This window comes from Triticum aestivum, chromosome 1B (assembly GCF_018294505.1).
Source record: "Triticum aestivum cultivar Chinese Spring chromosome 1B, IWGSC CS RefSeq v2.1, whole genome shotgun sequence".
Classification (NCBI taxonomy): Eukaryota; Viridiplantae; Streptophyta; class Magnoliopsida; order Poales; family Poaceae; genus Triticum; species Triticum aestivum.
Window position 1 is genome coordinate 352,340,680 of NC_057795.1, and position 13,643 is coordinate 352,354,322.

At 50.3% G+C, this 13,643-nt stretch overlaps 3 protein-coding genes across 3 annotated transcripts; 2 read left to right on the top strand and 1 right to left on the bottom strand.

The window, feature by feature from the left end:
- Positions 1-999: 999 nt before the first annotated feature.
- LOC123123468 (probable serine/threonine-protein kinase At1g01540) lies at positions 1,000-4,300 on the top strand. The gene is made up of 7 exons (XM_044543987.1): positions 1,000-2,042; positions 2,526-2,630; positions 2,742-2,864; positions 3,176-3,346; positions 3,440-3,569; positions 3,687-3,893; positions 3,974-4,300. Exons 1-7 carry the CDS (start codon positions 1,135-1,137, stop codon positions 4,049-4,051), a joined length of 1,722 nt encoding a protein of 573 aa, XP_044399922.1. The 5' UTR covers positions 1,000-1,134; the 3' UTR covers positions 4,052-4,300.
- A 167-nt stretch (positions 4,301-4,467) lies between these two features.
- LOC123123479 (protein PAM68, chloroplastic-like) lies at positions 4,468-5,529 on the top strand. The gene has a single exon (XM_044543999.1). The coding sequence runs from the start codon at positions 4,600-4,602 to the stop codon at positions 5,257-5,259; it is 660 nt and encodes a 219-aa protein (XP_044399934.1). The 5' UTR covers positions 4,468-4,599; the 3' UTR covers positions 5,260-5,529.
- Positions 5,260-9,804, bottom strand: LOC123123459 (C-terminal binding protein AN). Its single transcript, XM_044543976.1, has 7 exons — positions 9,013-9,804; positions 8,169-8,337; positions 7,915-8,045; positions 6,601-7,392; positions 6,425-6,472; positions 5,829-5,945; positions 5,260-5,600 (listed from the first exon to the last, which is right to left on the bottom strand). The coding sequence occupies exons 1-7, from the start codon at positions 9,613-9,615 to the stop codon at positions 5,526-5,528; spliced, it is 1,935 nt and encodes a 644-aa protein (XP_044399911.1). The 5' UTR covers positions 9,616-9,804; the 3' UTR covers positions 5,260-5,525.
- Between the last annotated feature and the right edge of the window lie 3,839 nt (positions 9,805-13,643).

The window sequence follows — 13,643 nt, forward strand, 5'->3', positions numbered from 1 at the left end:
TCAAAATGTTTTGTCTCTTAAATCGTGCATTCAAATCTCGAACTGCTTTCGTCATTGGATTCCTCGCGTCGAGATCTTCAAAACTAGATCCCATGTTGATAGGTTTTGACGAACTTTTTTTTTCACGAAAAAACCGACAAAAAAACCGAACCGAGAACACGGGGTTTTTTCCCTTTCCGAAAGAGGCATGCCCGTGCTTCTGACGAAATAACAATCGTGCCTCTCGCGAAAGGAAAAAAAATAGAAAATGCATTTTTTTTCCTTTTCCGAAAGAGGCACGCCCGTGCCTCTCGCGAAAGCACAAACGTGCCTGTGGCGGAAGCAAAACCGTGCCTCACGTTTTTTTTTCTTTTCCGAAAGAGGCACGCCCGTGCCTCTCGCGAAAGAAAAAAACATAAAACGCGTTTTTTATTCTTTCCGAAAGAGGCACGCCCGTGCCTCTCGCGAAAGCACAACTGTGTCTCTCGCGGAAGCAAAACCGTGCCTCTCGCGAAAGAAAGAAAAAAACAGAAAATATGTTTTTTTTTCGTTTCCAAGAGGCACGGCCGTGCCTCTCGCGAAAGCACAACCGGGCCTCTCGCGAAAACAAAATCGTGACTCTCGCGAAAAAAAATGTATTTTTTTGCGCAAAAAAATTATTCTTTTGAAAGAAAAATTGGTCGAAAAGCGAGAAAAGACCGGTAAAAAACTAAAACGTCAAAAAAAACCGAAAAAATCGTTTAAAAAGCCGAAAACACGTGCGTAAAAATAAAAAAAATAAAATCCGGAGGGAGCGCCCAAAGCACGATACGTGGCGAATGGCTATGAGCGCGCCAAGTGGCACTGATAGTTGCGAGGCTTCCGAAGGAGCGCTCGTTAGTTAGTTGCTCCCATTTATCACAGTGGACGCAGTTATGGTCGTGGGCTTTCTTGGGCCGTGCAGCTAAGGTACGGAGCCACTGAACGGGTCGTTAATTAGCGCCGAAAAGCTTGAGTTAACGTTGCTCCCCGCGTGATCTTCTCCAACGACTTGCCTCGTTTCTCGGTTCTCAAGCCTGGAGACTCAAGTCTCAACCCATTCCAACTCACCGCGCACACACGTACTCGTCAGAACAACAGAAGCTCCTCTCCTCTCCTCTCTTCCGTTGCGTCTGCATGCATACTCCACGGCTCGGCTTCCGCGGGCTGCAGCCTGCAGCCATGACCGCCCCCACCGCGCCACCAAGAAAGCTCTCGCCGCCCGCCGCGCCGCGAAGAAGGCTATCGCCGCCGACCGCGCCACCAAGAAAGCTATCGCCGCCCGCCGGACGGGCGCGGCCCGTGAACATGAGCCCCCCGCGCCGCGTGCCCCATCCCCATCCCCCACCCCACCATCGGCCGCCGACGCCGACGCCGCAGCGCAGCCACCTCCACGGCCAGCAGCAGCAGCACAAGCAGCAGACCTCCGCGTGGAGCGTCGGCTTCCTGAGCGCCTGGCTCTCGCAGCGCACCCCCGTGCTCGGCCTCCGCGCCTGGGTCCTGGTCGCCGCGGCCGCGGCCGCGGTCGTCCTCGCCGTCCTCGTGCTCACCGTCTGCCTCTGCCGCTGCCGGCGCCGACGCCGGCGATGCCCCCGCGTCGCCCCGAGCCTGCACCACGGAGGCGCGTCCAGGTCCATGAAGCATCACTTGCATCAGGCGATGGCGGACAAGGACATCGTCGAGGAGTCCATCCGCTGGCACCCGCCGCCTCCGTGCGAGCCGCCGTTCCAGCCGCCGATCGAGGTCATCAAGGCGGAGCAGAAGGCCCCGCTGATCACGGTCGAGTCCGCGCGGACTAGCGGCGAGACGGGGACGAGCATCGCCGGGAGCGCGCGCGGGTGGAGCACCGAGAGCGGCGCCAGCGACGCGGGGGCCGACGCGTCGCAGCGCGGCTGGGGCCGCCGGTACACGCGCCGGGAGCTGGAGGAGGCCACCGACGGGTTCGCCGCCCAGAACGTGCTCGGGGAGGGCGGCTACGGGGTGGTCTACAAGGGTGTGCTACGAGACTCCACCCTCGTCGCCATCAAGAATCTGCACAACAACAGGTAATCCTCGTCCCGGTGCTCGAATTTTTCGGTGTCTCACGAGTTTCTCCAATTGAATTTCAGGCAGCACATTGTTCAACCATTCGAATTTGTTGTCATTAGAAACGCGAAATGATGTCCTCCTTTGAATTCGTTACGAGGCAATCCGAAAGCCACACGTCGTTTGTTGATCTAGGTTCCGGGTTAGCTTCGAAATCTGGATTGATTTAAAATGCAGAACTCCCACTAGAACCGCACTCTTCTGTTTTTTGACGCTGAAATTTCACACTGTTTTCCGATATGTGTGTGATCAGGAGAAGTGTTATTTTCTTGTTTAGTTGGGAGCAACAACTTTGTTCGGGGCAGATACCAGATTTGAATTTTCAGTTCACGTGTACTACTCCGCAACCATGGCCAGCAGTAACTGCCTCCAGCGGCCTTCTGGGACCCAAGATGTTCAAATTTCAAAACAGCGATCACCAACTGCTCCGTCCTTGGTTTCAGGGGCCAGGCCGAGAAAGATTTCAAGGTGGAGGTGGCGACGATCGGGCGGGTTCGGCACAAGAACCTGGTCAGTTTGCTCGGCTACTGCAGCGAGGGCGCCTGCAGGTGAGCAATGCAATGCTTAACTGTGCCACATTTCTTCAGTTACCTCTGTTTGTCCTCTGTTCACAACATTGCTTAATTTGATCCATGTCACTGCTTTGGTTGGATGGATAGGATGCTGGTCTATGAGTACATGGAGAACAGTAACCTCGACAAGTGGCTGCACCATGCGGAGGGTGAAATTAGTCAGCTCAACTGGGACACAAGGATGCACATACTTCTCGGAACTGCTAAAGGGTACGGCAATTCTTCAATTTCGTATCATTCAACAAAGCATGGATTAAAAAACCTAAAATTAAAGATGGTCGATTAGGAGTAGAGAAGAAGTATGGTATGTATCTAGACAACAAATTTTATGCACGCACATCACTGCTGCTAGTTGGCATGATTGACAAGTGGTGTGTCACTCTGAAATCTGAATGCTGAAAACAACATCGCCAGTGCTACTCTTGCTTAAACGGCACATATGTCTTGAACATCGAAAGTCTGATACGCGTGCGCAGTGCACACTAGCAAGAACTGATGTGCATCTTTTACCCGAACTTCAGGTTGGCGTACCTTCACGAAGGGCTGGAGCCCAAGATCGTCCACCGAGACGTCAAATCCAGCAACATCCTTCTGGACGGGCAGTGGAACGCCAGGGTGTCGGATTTCGGGCTCGCCAAGCTCCTCTGCTCCGAGGCGTCCTACGTCACCACCCGCGTCATGGGAACCTTCGGGTCAGTCTCTCAACTAAATTTCCATGGCACCGTTACGTAGAGTTCGTTTGCCTGGCCGCAGCTTAGCAATTCGCCTGGTCGCGTTGCCTGCAGGTACGTGGCGCCGGAGTACGCGCGGACCGGGATGCTGAACGAGAGGAGCGACGTGTACAGCTTCGGGGTGCTCGTCATGGAGATGATAACCGGCAGAACTCCGGTGGACTACATCAGGCCCACCGCGGAGGTCAGCTGCCCTCGCCGTCGTTTTCTTTCTTTTCCTACCCGCGCACTTCGATCGGCATGCACTGCCAGTGCACTCTTCTCTAGTGGAAGTGGAACTGAACTTTCCGTGGTGACTCAGGTGAACTTGGTGGAGTGGCTGAAGCGCATGGTGGCGGAGAGGAGGGTGGAGGAGGTGCTGGACCCGACGCTGCCAGAGGCGCCGCCGTCCAAGGTGCTGAAGCGCGCCGTCCTCGCGGCGCTCCGGTGCGTCGACCCCGACGGCGGCCAGCGGCCCACCATGGGGCACGTGGTGCACATGCTCGAGGACGACCTCAGGTTCAGAGACGTACGTCGCCGTTGCCATACACCGCATTGAACTGCAACTGTGTTTTTGGTGTCGTCAAACCGTTTTGCTGCTCCATGCAGGAACTCCAGCTTGCGCGGGGTCTGTCGGCCCACGCTTCGGCGTCGGCGTCGTCGGGGAGCTACGAGCGCGAGGAGTGAACGCCATGGACAAGGACGGACGAATGGCTGTGTTTCCTTCGCGTTCGCGCACCGAATGCTCTTGACAACAAGCTAGTCGATCGGATCTCTTTTCTTCTCCGGTTGTGTTTGTTTGCATGACAGACAGCAATGACTCAATCAAACAGCAGGCATACAGCCGGCGCATAATCAAGGCTAGCAGTAGTACGAGGAGTACTTCGCAACTTTATATGATCGACATAACGGAAGTCCGTCTATGCTTCCCCGGCACTACCTGTGTCACTTTGGTGTCTATGGTTTGCTTTAGTTGTTGAATTTCGGTTGCCATAAGTTTGCGTCGTTGCCATCGCTTAACTTAAGTTCAGCCCGTACGTACGGTAGCACTCGCCATTTCAAGCAGGGCGCAAGAAAGAGATATTTCTTCTGGGGCCGGCCCACGTGCCACCCAACCCAGGAACGCATCGAGAATGCAGTTACGTGCCACCACTGACCACTGCCCATGGCGATAAGGTTATTGCCACGAGAGGGGAGAGCAGCTCGTCGTCTCCTGCAATCCACCGGCGGCGCGCATGGCCGCCTTGCTCCACGTAGCGGCTCTCCAGCCCCCTCACCCCACCCCAAAAACCCATCATCCATGGACGCACAGCCGGGCCACCACGTCCATCCTCTCGGCACCTGACGCAGCCCCGTCGAAGCGACGACGAGCCCCAGCTCGGCGGCTACACGCGGCCGGCAACGGCAGCGGCGTCGGCACGCCAGCCACGGACAGCACAAGCAACAAGAAGCCGAGCCGCAAGGAGAAGCAGCGGCAGCAGCAGCGGGTGCGGGAGCGGGAGGAGCAGCAGCAGCTGCTGCTCCTGAAGGAGTCGCTCGTGGAGCCCGCCCGCGAGGAGGACGGCGGCGGCCGCGGCGACGACGAGCTGCCGCAGGTGGTGTTCGACCGCATCCTCCGGCGGATCCTGTTCACGGTGGGCGTCCCGATGGCGTCGGGCGTGGCGCTCCTCAACGTGTACGACGCGCTCAAGCGCGGGGGCGGCGCGGAGGTGCCGTCGTGGGTGCAGCTGCTCACCATCCTCCTCTCCTTCGGCACGTCGGCGCTCGGCATCGCCTACGGGACGCTGTCGGCGAGCTGGGACCCGGAGAAAGAAGGCTCGCTGCTCGGCATCGACGAGGCCCGGACCAACTGGCCGGAGCTGTGGAAGGAAGAGATCGAGAAGGATAACAAGTAGTAACTGTAAATAGACTAGATATTTTCTCCACTGGAAATAGCAGTACGCTTGTTGTCGACACTTGATACTCGTACAGGCTACAGCAGTGAAACTATGAAACAATTCGCAGTGGCTTTGCAAGGTCTCTGCAATAGGTAGAATGGCCAAAACTGAACACTTGGCAGCAAAAATGAGAAAACTGAATGAACCCCCAGGCCGGCCAGAATACAACACTGATGAGTCAGTTGCTTTCTGTTCTCCTAAAGCAGATGGATGGGTTATTTTGATCAATCGAGCCACCTGGTGACGCCATCTTCTTCGCTCACCGCTGCGAGGATCTCGATATAGACCTCCAATACAGCCTGCAGACAATTTTAACTACCATCAGGAAACAAGATACTACCAACAGAACTGTTTATTTTCGAGTTAGTCAATGGCAGTGGAAATTTCCTGGTCCAGAACATTAATGGGTCCTGTTTTGTGATAAAAATAAAGATTCGCTATTACCATTGACGGGGACAGGTGTGCATCTTATAACTCTTAAATATTGCTGTCATGTGCATGAAATGGTGATTCATAAATGGGCATACCAAAGGATTTCTGTGGTTGACCAGTTTGCAGCATTCCAGTAAAGACCCTTCCAGCGTCCAGCTCTCCCAAATATCGAAAGCATGACTGGCAAATACGAGCTCCGCCTTCTTATTAACCTAAAAACAAGTTTAAAAGGGAGTTAAACATAGTAAATCGGCAATCTACATAAAGCATTTTACTTTCAATGCTGAAAATTATACAGGGATCGTGGAATGTAAGAACAAATCAGTGATTCTATTGATAAACTCCTCGAAGCTCCTGCAATGGAATCGAGCATGGAGCAAGCACTTCACAACTATTCAAAGTAAATTCTCTAAAAAATAGATCGAACGAAAGAGGAGTACCAGATACACTAGGACTTATTTTAAGCACATCATGGAATTAAGTTGGTAGTTTTCAACCAGAACAAAAAAATGGGACAATGGGTAAAGCATAAAAAATGACGTGACCATAGATGCCATTGCATCTAAAAATTACCAAGAGGTTCATGCACAGAAGAACACCGGTGCATAATCTTTAATTTCACAACTAGTGTTATATTCACCTCTCACCATATCTTCAGAGAACGAGTACTAACTGGAAAGGGTATTATTACCTGCAATAGTTTGCCCCCAGCAACAAAAGATCGCAATCCCATCGTATCCTGAAAGGTGTAAATTCTATCATAAGTACATGTATGTGTAGTTGTACAAAAAAATAAATACATGACAGGTTAGGGAACAGCATAGAGAAAAGAGGGAGAGGGAGAGACAGAGGAAACCCGACTACCACCTTGTTTTTAAATGTGATTAGGAACTGAGAAGCAGGATCCCTCTTTGTAGCATTTGACACAACATCAAGATACCAGCCACCACCAGCAACTCTTTCTCTTGAAACATGAAAACCCAAATTATCTCTTGTCCTTAGGGCAACGACAAAGCCATCTTTAAGCCTCTCAGGAGGCTTTCTACCAAGCCCTGCAGGCAACTTATGTTCAGAAATTATTTCCATTGGAGATTCAGCAGAAGACCTGAGCTTATTTTTGGATTCCTCGGGGGAAGCAAATCGTGAACTGGAACTTAACACTTGGTCCCGGCCACTCATCACAGTATCATCATCTCTTCGTGAAGAATAATTACTTCCACTCTCCACAGTTGACAATTCATCCATTTTCTGTTGTGATCTGCGGCGCGCAGGTCTCTTTTTCCCTTTCTTTCCAAATCTGCTACGCCTTCCTTCCGATCTTAAGCCAATACTTTGGGACTGCCCTGAAGCTTCAGGAACTTCAGGCTTGGAGATGGCTCTTCTCTTGTCACACTCTAGAGTTAGTTGGCTTTCATCTGTCTGTTGTTCACCATCGCAGACCCGCAAAGAGTGTTCATTTGCCTGTTTATATAGCTGATCATCTTCACATCCAACATCACTTATTGCTTCATCTTCATCAGAAATAGCATTGTTTGGAACAATGCCATCAAAGAAAAAGGATTGTAATATTGTGATTGCTTTCTCTCTGATTTCCATCCACACTTCTTCACTGTAGTCTGCACTTCGAGGAAGAATTAACACGTTCGGCATCTCGTGTACCTATTATTGAAAAAAAAAACGTAGTTAGTGCTTAACCATTCATTTTCCTTGCGGCAGGACATGCTCTTATCTTGCCGAAGTTCATAGTAGGGTGACCATAGTCCATACGTAGGGCAAAAGAACTAAAGATTGCATCAATTGTGTATCTCTTGGAACCAGTAGGCAGGTCTATTATCTAACTGTATAGTCTATGCCTCTAGAAGAAAGTTTCCTACATATACATCACTTGCACTGTCTTCCCTATCCTCACTGACATATGTGGTTATGTTAACAAGGAGCACCTTCTGCAATTGGTGAACTGGAAACTGTAATACAGTGTCACGACATATCCTAGCAGAACTGAATCTTCCGCATGGGAAAGAAACTGAAACTCAAAGAAGGCTTACTGGAAAGAAACTGAATCTCAAATAAGGCGTACTGAAAAGAAGAACAGACTATTCTATAGGAAGATATTTGGCTGTTTCATTTCAAACAGCCCTTTGGACAAAAATCAATTGTAGCCAGATCTAAGTTTCATCATACCCATGCTTCCATCCATTGTGGACCTTCAGCGCCATCCAATGCACATCCAGCAATAGTGCCATCGAGCAAGAGTTGTTTGAGTGCACAGTCATCTATCAGCTGGCAGCTACTGGTATTGACTATGAAAGCTCCTGCAGGGCTCAAAAGATAGTCAATCAGAGCAAGCTATACTATGAACTAAGAAAACCAGTTAGCCTGTCAAGGCCAAATATAAGGGAAAACAGAAATATGAAAATAGGAAGCAACTATCTTACCAGGTTTTATGTGCTGCAGACGCTCGGCACTAATTATGTTTGTTGTATCATTTGTTAAAGCACAGTGAAGTGAAACAAGGTCACTTGCTGCTAATAAATCATTGAGAGTATCCATTCTTCTAGCAGAAGAAGGAAATACAATGGAAGGCCGCTTTGTTTTGCCCGCACCCTTCACAAAATGTTTAACAGTTGGAAATCAGCGTGGTCCTTTAACTCTGATACATACTTACATGGGGTACAATTTATTGTATGAAGAAACATAACAAAAGCTGAGAAATTCCTTGTGTAGATACTAATTCCGCCATAAAACATAAATTTATGTTCATGTGGTCATACTAACATAAACTACTCGTGAGACAGGTTGTTGTGAAAAACGATAAATTGAGTTTTTAGCTCTAGAGACAAGATCAGATCACTCCTAAAAGGGCATACAGAATATCAACAAAATTCAGACTGTCTGATCATCTTTACTGATTCTTATCGTGAGTTACTTTAGCATACAAAATTATAAATAAAGGAATGCAATGATTTAACTTTAGCATACAAAAATAGGACGATAATCTTACAAGATACACTCATAAGTAACAGCTAGCAGGAGGGTAGAATACACTAAATGCCAGAAATTTGATAACATATATATTATGAAACAAATGCTGGAAGTTAACGAACAATTAGTTACTATGAAGTCTTCAAAACCACCCAAACTAGCAACGAACAAGAACCATAGAACAATGCTAGAGCTAAACATTAACATAAGAAAAGTAAGCTAACAAAACAATTTAACTGTAAAAACCTAGCAGTGTAGATCAGAGGTTTATAAGCGCAGAAATAGCGGATCCGATACCTCGTAGAGCGGATCGAAGTAGAGCACGCTCATGCGGAAGGCGAGGCTGCGGGTGGCGAGACATCGCGCGGCGGCGTTGACGCCGACGATGCCTAGCACGAGCCCACGGCAGCGCCGCATGCCGCGGCACAGCGGCTGGACGGAGCCGAGCCACCCGGCGGACGGCGTGGAGGAGGACGCGTGCCCGGACAGCAGGTGGGTGCGGCGGAGGAGGCCGAGGAAGAGCGCCATGACGGTGTCCGCGATCTCCTCGGCGCGGTTGGCGTCGACGTGGACGAGACGGAGGCCGAGCTCCGCGGCCGCTGCGGCGTCCGCGGCGCGGTCGGGGGATCCCAAGCAGAGCAGCAGCTGCCACGGCCGGAGCCGGCGCTGCGCGGCGCGCGGGAGGAAGGCGAGAGAGGTGAGGAGCACGGCCGCGGCGGCCTCGACGTGGCCCGAGGCGAGCGCAGAGAGCGGTGCGTGCTCCACGGCCGCCGCGCCGGCCAGCGCGTCCCGCTCCACCGACGGGTCCTCGAGGCAGTTGAGCGTCACCACCAGAGGCTGCCCGCCGCCGCCGGCGGCGGCGGCGGTCGCCGGCACGGAATGGGCCGGGCCGCGCAACATGTTTGGGCCGACTCCGCTGCAGAGTTGCTCGCTTGTCGGATCAGAACGTGGAGCAGAGGACACTCCACTACAGTACTATACAGCAGCGAGGCGCGGTCTCTGGAAGTTTTGGATTTTGGTGCTCCGAGTCGAGAACTCGCGATCTGCACGGCTAAACGGACGAGCAGAGATGGGTGGGGGAATGCGCTTGCTCGTCAACGGTCTGTGCTGTGCACGGGGATCGCTGCTATGAAAAAACTCAATACGCAAGTGACAGCATTGGCCATTCGGGTTGGATAACATGCTTCCACCCCAAAAAAAGGCAGATAATAATGCCGCCGATGGATTCAAGAGTCAAAAGATTTTCGTAGGTTTAGCCTAAAAAAGGATTTCCTTAAGAATTTTGTATATTTGTTGTTTGAGAAAAGTTCAACCTGAATTCGTATGCGAAGTCTGAATCAAACCCTAACCTTAAAATCCCTGAAACTGGCACCCTGTAATCCTGGCCGATCTCCGCCGATTTTCACATAAAGCTCGTTTGGGCTCCAGGATTGCTTACATGGCGCACGTACGAGGGAGAATTCAGCGTTATTCTTGCACTAGAGCTTGATGGTGACATAGTGCTCAACATGGGTCACCTCCTGGTGCTCGACACTTTTATATTGTCGTTGGCAAGAAGCGTGCGGGAAAGGGGGACGGGTAGAGACGCGCTGGTCTGAGCACCTACAGCCCTCAACAGTCGGCATGCTATTGGAGCATGGTGACTGCCCTTCCGTCGGAGTGGGCATTGAGCCAAACACCATGTGTCCCAAATAAACCACCGATCTAGCATTGAGGCATTGAGCTAGTAGTCTTGGCGAAAGACAAGATGGAGAGATAGAATTTGAGGCAATGGCACAATTCTCAAAGCCTACCGATGACTCGAGGGTGGAACCGAGCTGTGAGGTCATCACCGTGAAGCAGCATCACCGTGAAGCTCATCTCCACCTTCTCCCACACTCTCGATGACTCCAGGGTGGAACCGAGTTGCTCATTCATGCTCGGAGGAGTCCAGTGCACCATGACGCTGGAGCAGTTCTGCAGTGCCTTCGGTTTCGAGAACCAAGGAGTTATCAACACCAGGGGCATGCCAGTTGCTGACGCGTAGGGTTCGTGAAAACTGATACGTCTCCAACGTATCTATAATTTTTGTTTGTTCCATGTTGTTATATTATCATTCTTGGATGTTTTACAATCATTTTTGGGGACTAACCTATTGACATAATGCCCAGTGCCAGTTGTTGTTTTTTGCTTGTTTTTTACTTCTCAGAATATCAGTACCAAACGGAGTCCAAACACCGCGAAACTTTTTGGAGAATTTTTATGGACCAGAAGACACCCAGTGGGCCAAAAAAATACCATAGGGGAGGCCCGAGGTGGGCACAACCCACTAGGGCGCGTCTGGGGCCCAGGCACACCCAGGGGGGTTTTGCCCCCCTCGGTAACTGGAACTTGTTGGTGCATGGGTTTCACGTTTCAGCATCACTTTGGTTTGTGCATGGTTGTGAAAAGAAGGCTTTCTATACACTTATATAAACTTCATTGGCGAAAGAAAGAGAAGCTTGCCATGATAAAGCACAGCCTTTCGCACTCCAATAGGCATATATTGTTACAAGGTTATGCCCAAAGGTCTCAAAAACGCCGATGCTACATGCAACATGGCACTCGATACCCATCAAGCGTAGTGTTCAGTAAGTCAAGTCTCTGGCAAGCTTTTTCCGGAGTTCCGGAAGGTGAGATGGGGAGCAGAGGGCCCCTGTCCTCGCCCCGCACCGCCTCTTCGGCCTATAAATTGCCAAATATTTTAGAAACCCAAGGGGAGTCGACTAAAAATAATTTCAGTCGTCGCAAGTTCTAGAACCATGAGATCCAATCTAGACACAATCACGGAGGGGTTCGTCATCCTCATTGGTGCCTCTCCGATGATGCGTGAGTAGTTCATCTTAGACCTACAAGTCCGTAGGCAGTAGCTAGACGACTTCTTATCTCTCTCTCTCTCTCTCTCTCTTTTGATTCTCAATATAATAGTCTCTTAGAGATCTATTTGATGTAACTTTTTTTTGCGGTGTGTTTATTGGGATCCAATGAATTTTGAGTTTATGATCAGATCTATATCCATGAATATTATTTGATCTTCTTTTGATCTCTTATATGCATGATTATTTATAGCCTCATATTTCTTCTTCGAATCTTGTCATTGTTCTCATTGCATTACTCCGTTTGTCCATGAACTTAATACACTAGATGCATCCTGGATAGCGGTCTATTTGTGGAGTAATAGTAGTAGATGCAGGTAGGAGTCGCTCTACTACTGTGCACAGCATGATCCTGATTTCTGTGGTCTCACTGTTTACAAGTTACTAGCAGTTCCTTATTTCTGTTCGCTCAGTGTTTACAAGTTACTTATCAATCACTAGCTAGCCTACTAATACGCTCCTGGCAGTTTTAGTTGCGACGCAAGATTCAAAGGTGTCAGATTTTTGAGTTAAAATGCCTACCTCTAAAGAAACTAACAAGCTGTTCTGAAGAAAATGTCATGCGAATCTGAAGAAACTGCCAGCAAAAACATTCACAAATGTCTTATCTCCCAGCGAACATTCATTAGCTAATGTGATCCTACACGTACACTATCCGACCTACTCGATCCTACACGTACACTATCTGACCTACTCGATCCTACACGAATAAATAGCGGATCACGCACGTACTACCTCCTTTTCGGTTTGCAGGGCTCAATTCAAAAATCTTATCAACCAAGGTAGATGATGAGTGGTGGAATAATTTTTGACAAGAAGGGAGTACCTCATCTGGATGATTCGAGTGCACCCGTTTGACCGTCATGCTGATGTGCAACCCAGCAAGGACGGGACGCAACACTGAAGGGACGGGACGACACATTAGTTTTTTCAGTTTTCCATGATAAGCTGGCGCGCTAAGGCATGCCTCGTTATGCATTGAATTTGGATGACCGTCGCGTTTCCTGTGACACGCTGCTTCACCTACATTCCGCCTATAATTACTGGTTCCCGACGTTCTCCGGTATCACCGTTACCCAACTCGCCCTATCGGCTCCCCTCACAACCCCCACCGCCCCGACGCCGCTCGCCACTTGCCCTCGCTCTCGCCACGTCTGTCATGCCCCCGACCGTCCGCAATAGGCGACGCCAGAGGCGCTCACCACCGAAGCTAGTGTTCTGTTATTCACGGGAAGGAAGACGGAGGGAGGAGACATTCTATCGATCTTTAGATGACAATGCGGAGTACGAGGACTTGTTGAAGTGCGACCGCCTGGCGAAGGAGCAGCGTATCGCCGATTGCGCCGCCAGCGGGGCATGGAGCAGCAGCGCACCACCGCTTTGAGTCGCGAGCAAAGTGCCCGCGACTGGGCCAACTACATGGAGGCCGGTGCCCGGCAAATAGCCCTTGATGCTGTCGGGCACGCACGTGTGCGTGATGCTGAATTTTACTACCTGCTCGTCAAGTGGGTTTCCCGCTTAGAAGCCGAAGCTTTGGTGGACGACGCCGGCATGGAAAGAGCCAACGCGTGCGAGCAACGCGCCCTATCGCACCTCCGGCAAGTCCGAGGCGAGGAGGAGGACGTCGATGCCATCATTTAGCGTGTACCGCAGATGGCGGCCAACATCGTCTAGTTAGCTAGGAGTAAGTCAGTACTTGTACACTAGAGTATTAGTGGGAGTAGATAGTTAATTTGGCTATGATGGTTGTCAACGTGGAAGTTCAGTACTCTACATCTGATCAAACTTGTTACTTTGCTTTGAATGTTAAACTTTCCGTGTGAACGTATGGAATGGGCTGTTATTTTTTTATATGGGTTGTATTTGTCCACCACGGGTTTGGAGGCTGACTTGTGGGCCTACTAGGTTGACGCGTACATAATTAGGAGATGATTGTACGTGGAGACGATGACAGCAGGGACCCACCAGGGTCATGGCAGTATGCAAGCAAGTGCCTCCTTATTTCCAGCCAAAAAATGGTTCCTCCTAATGGAT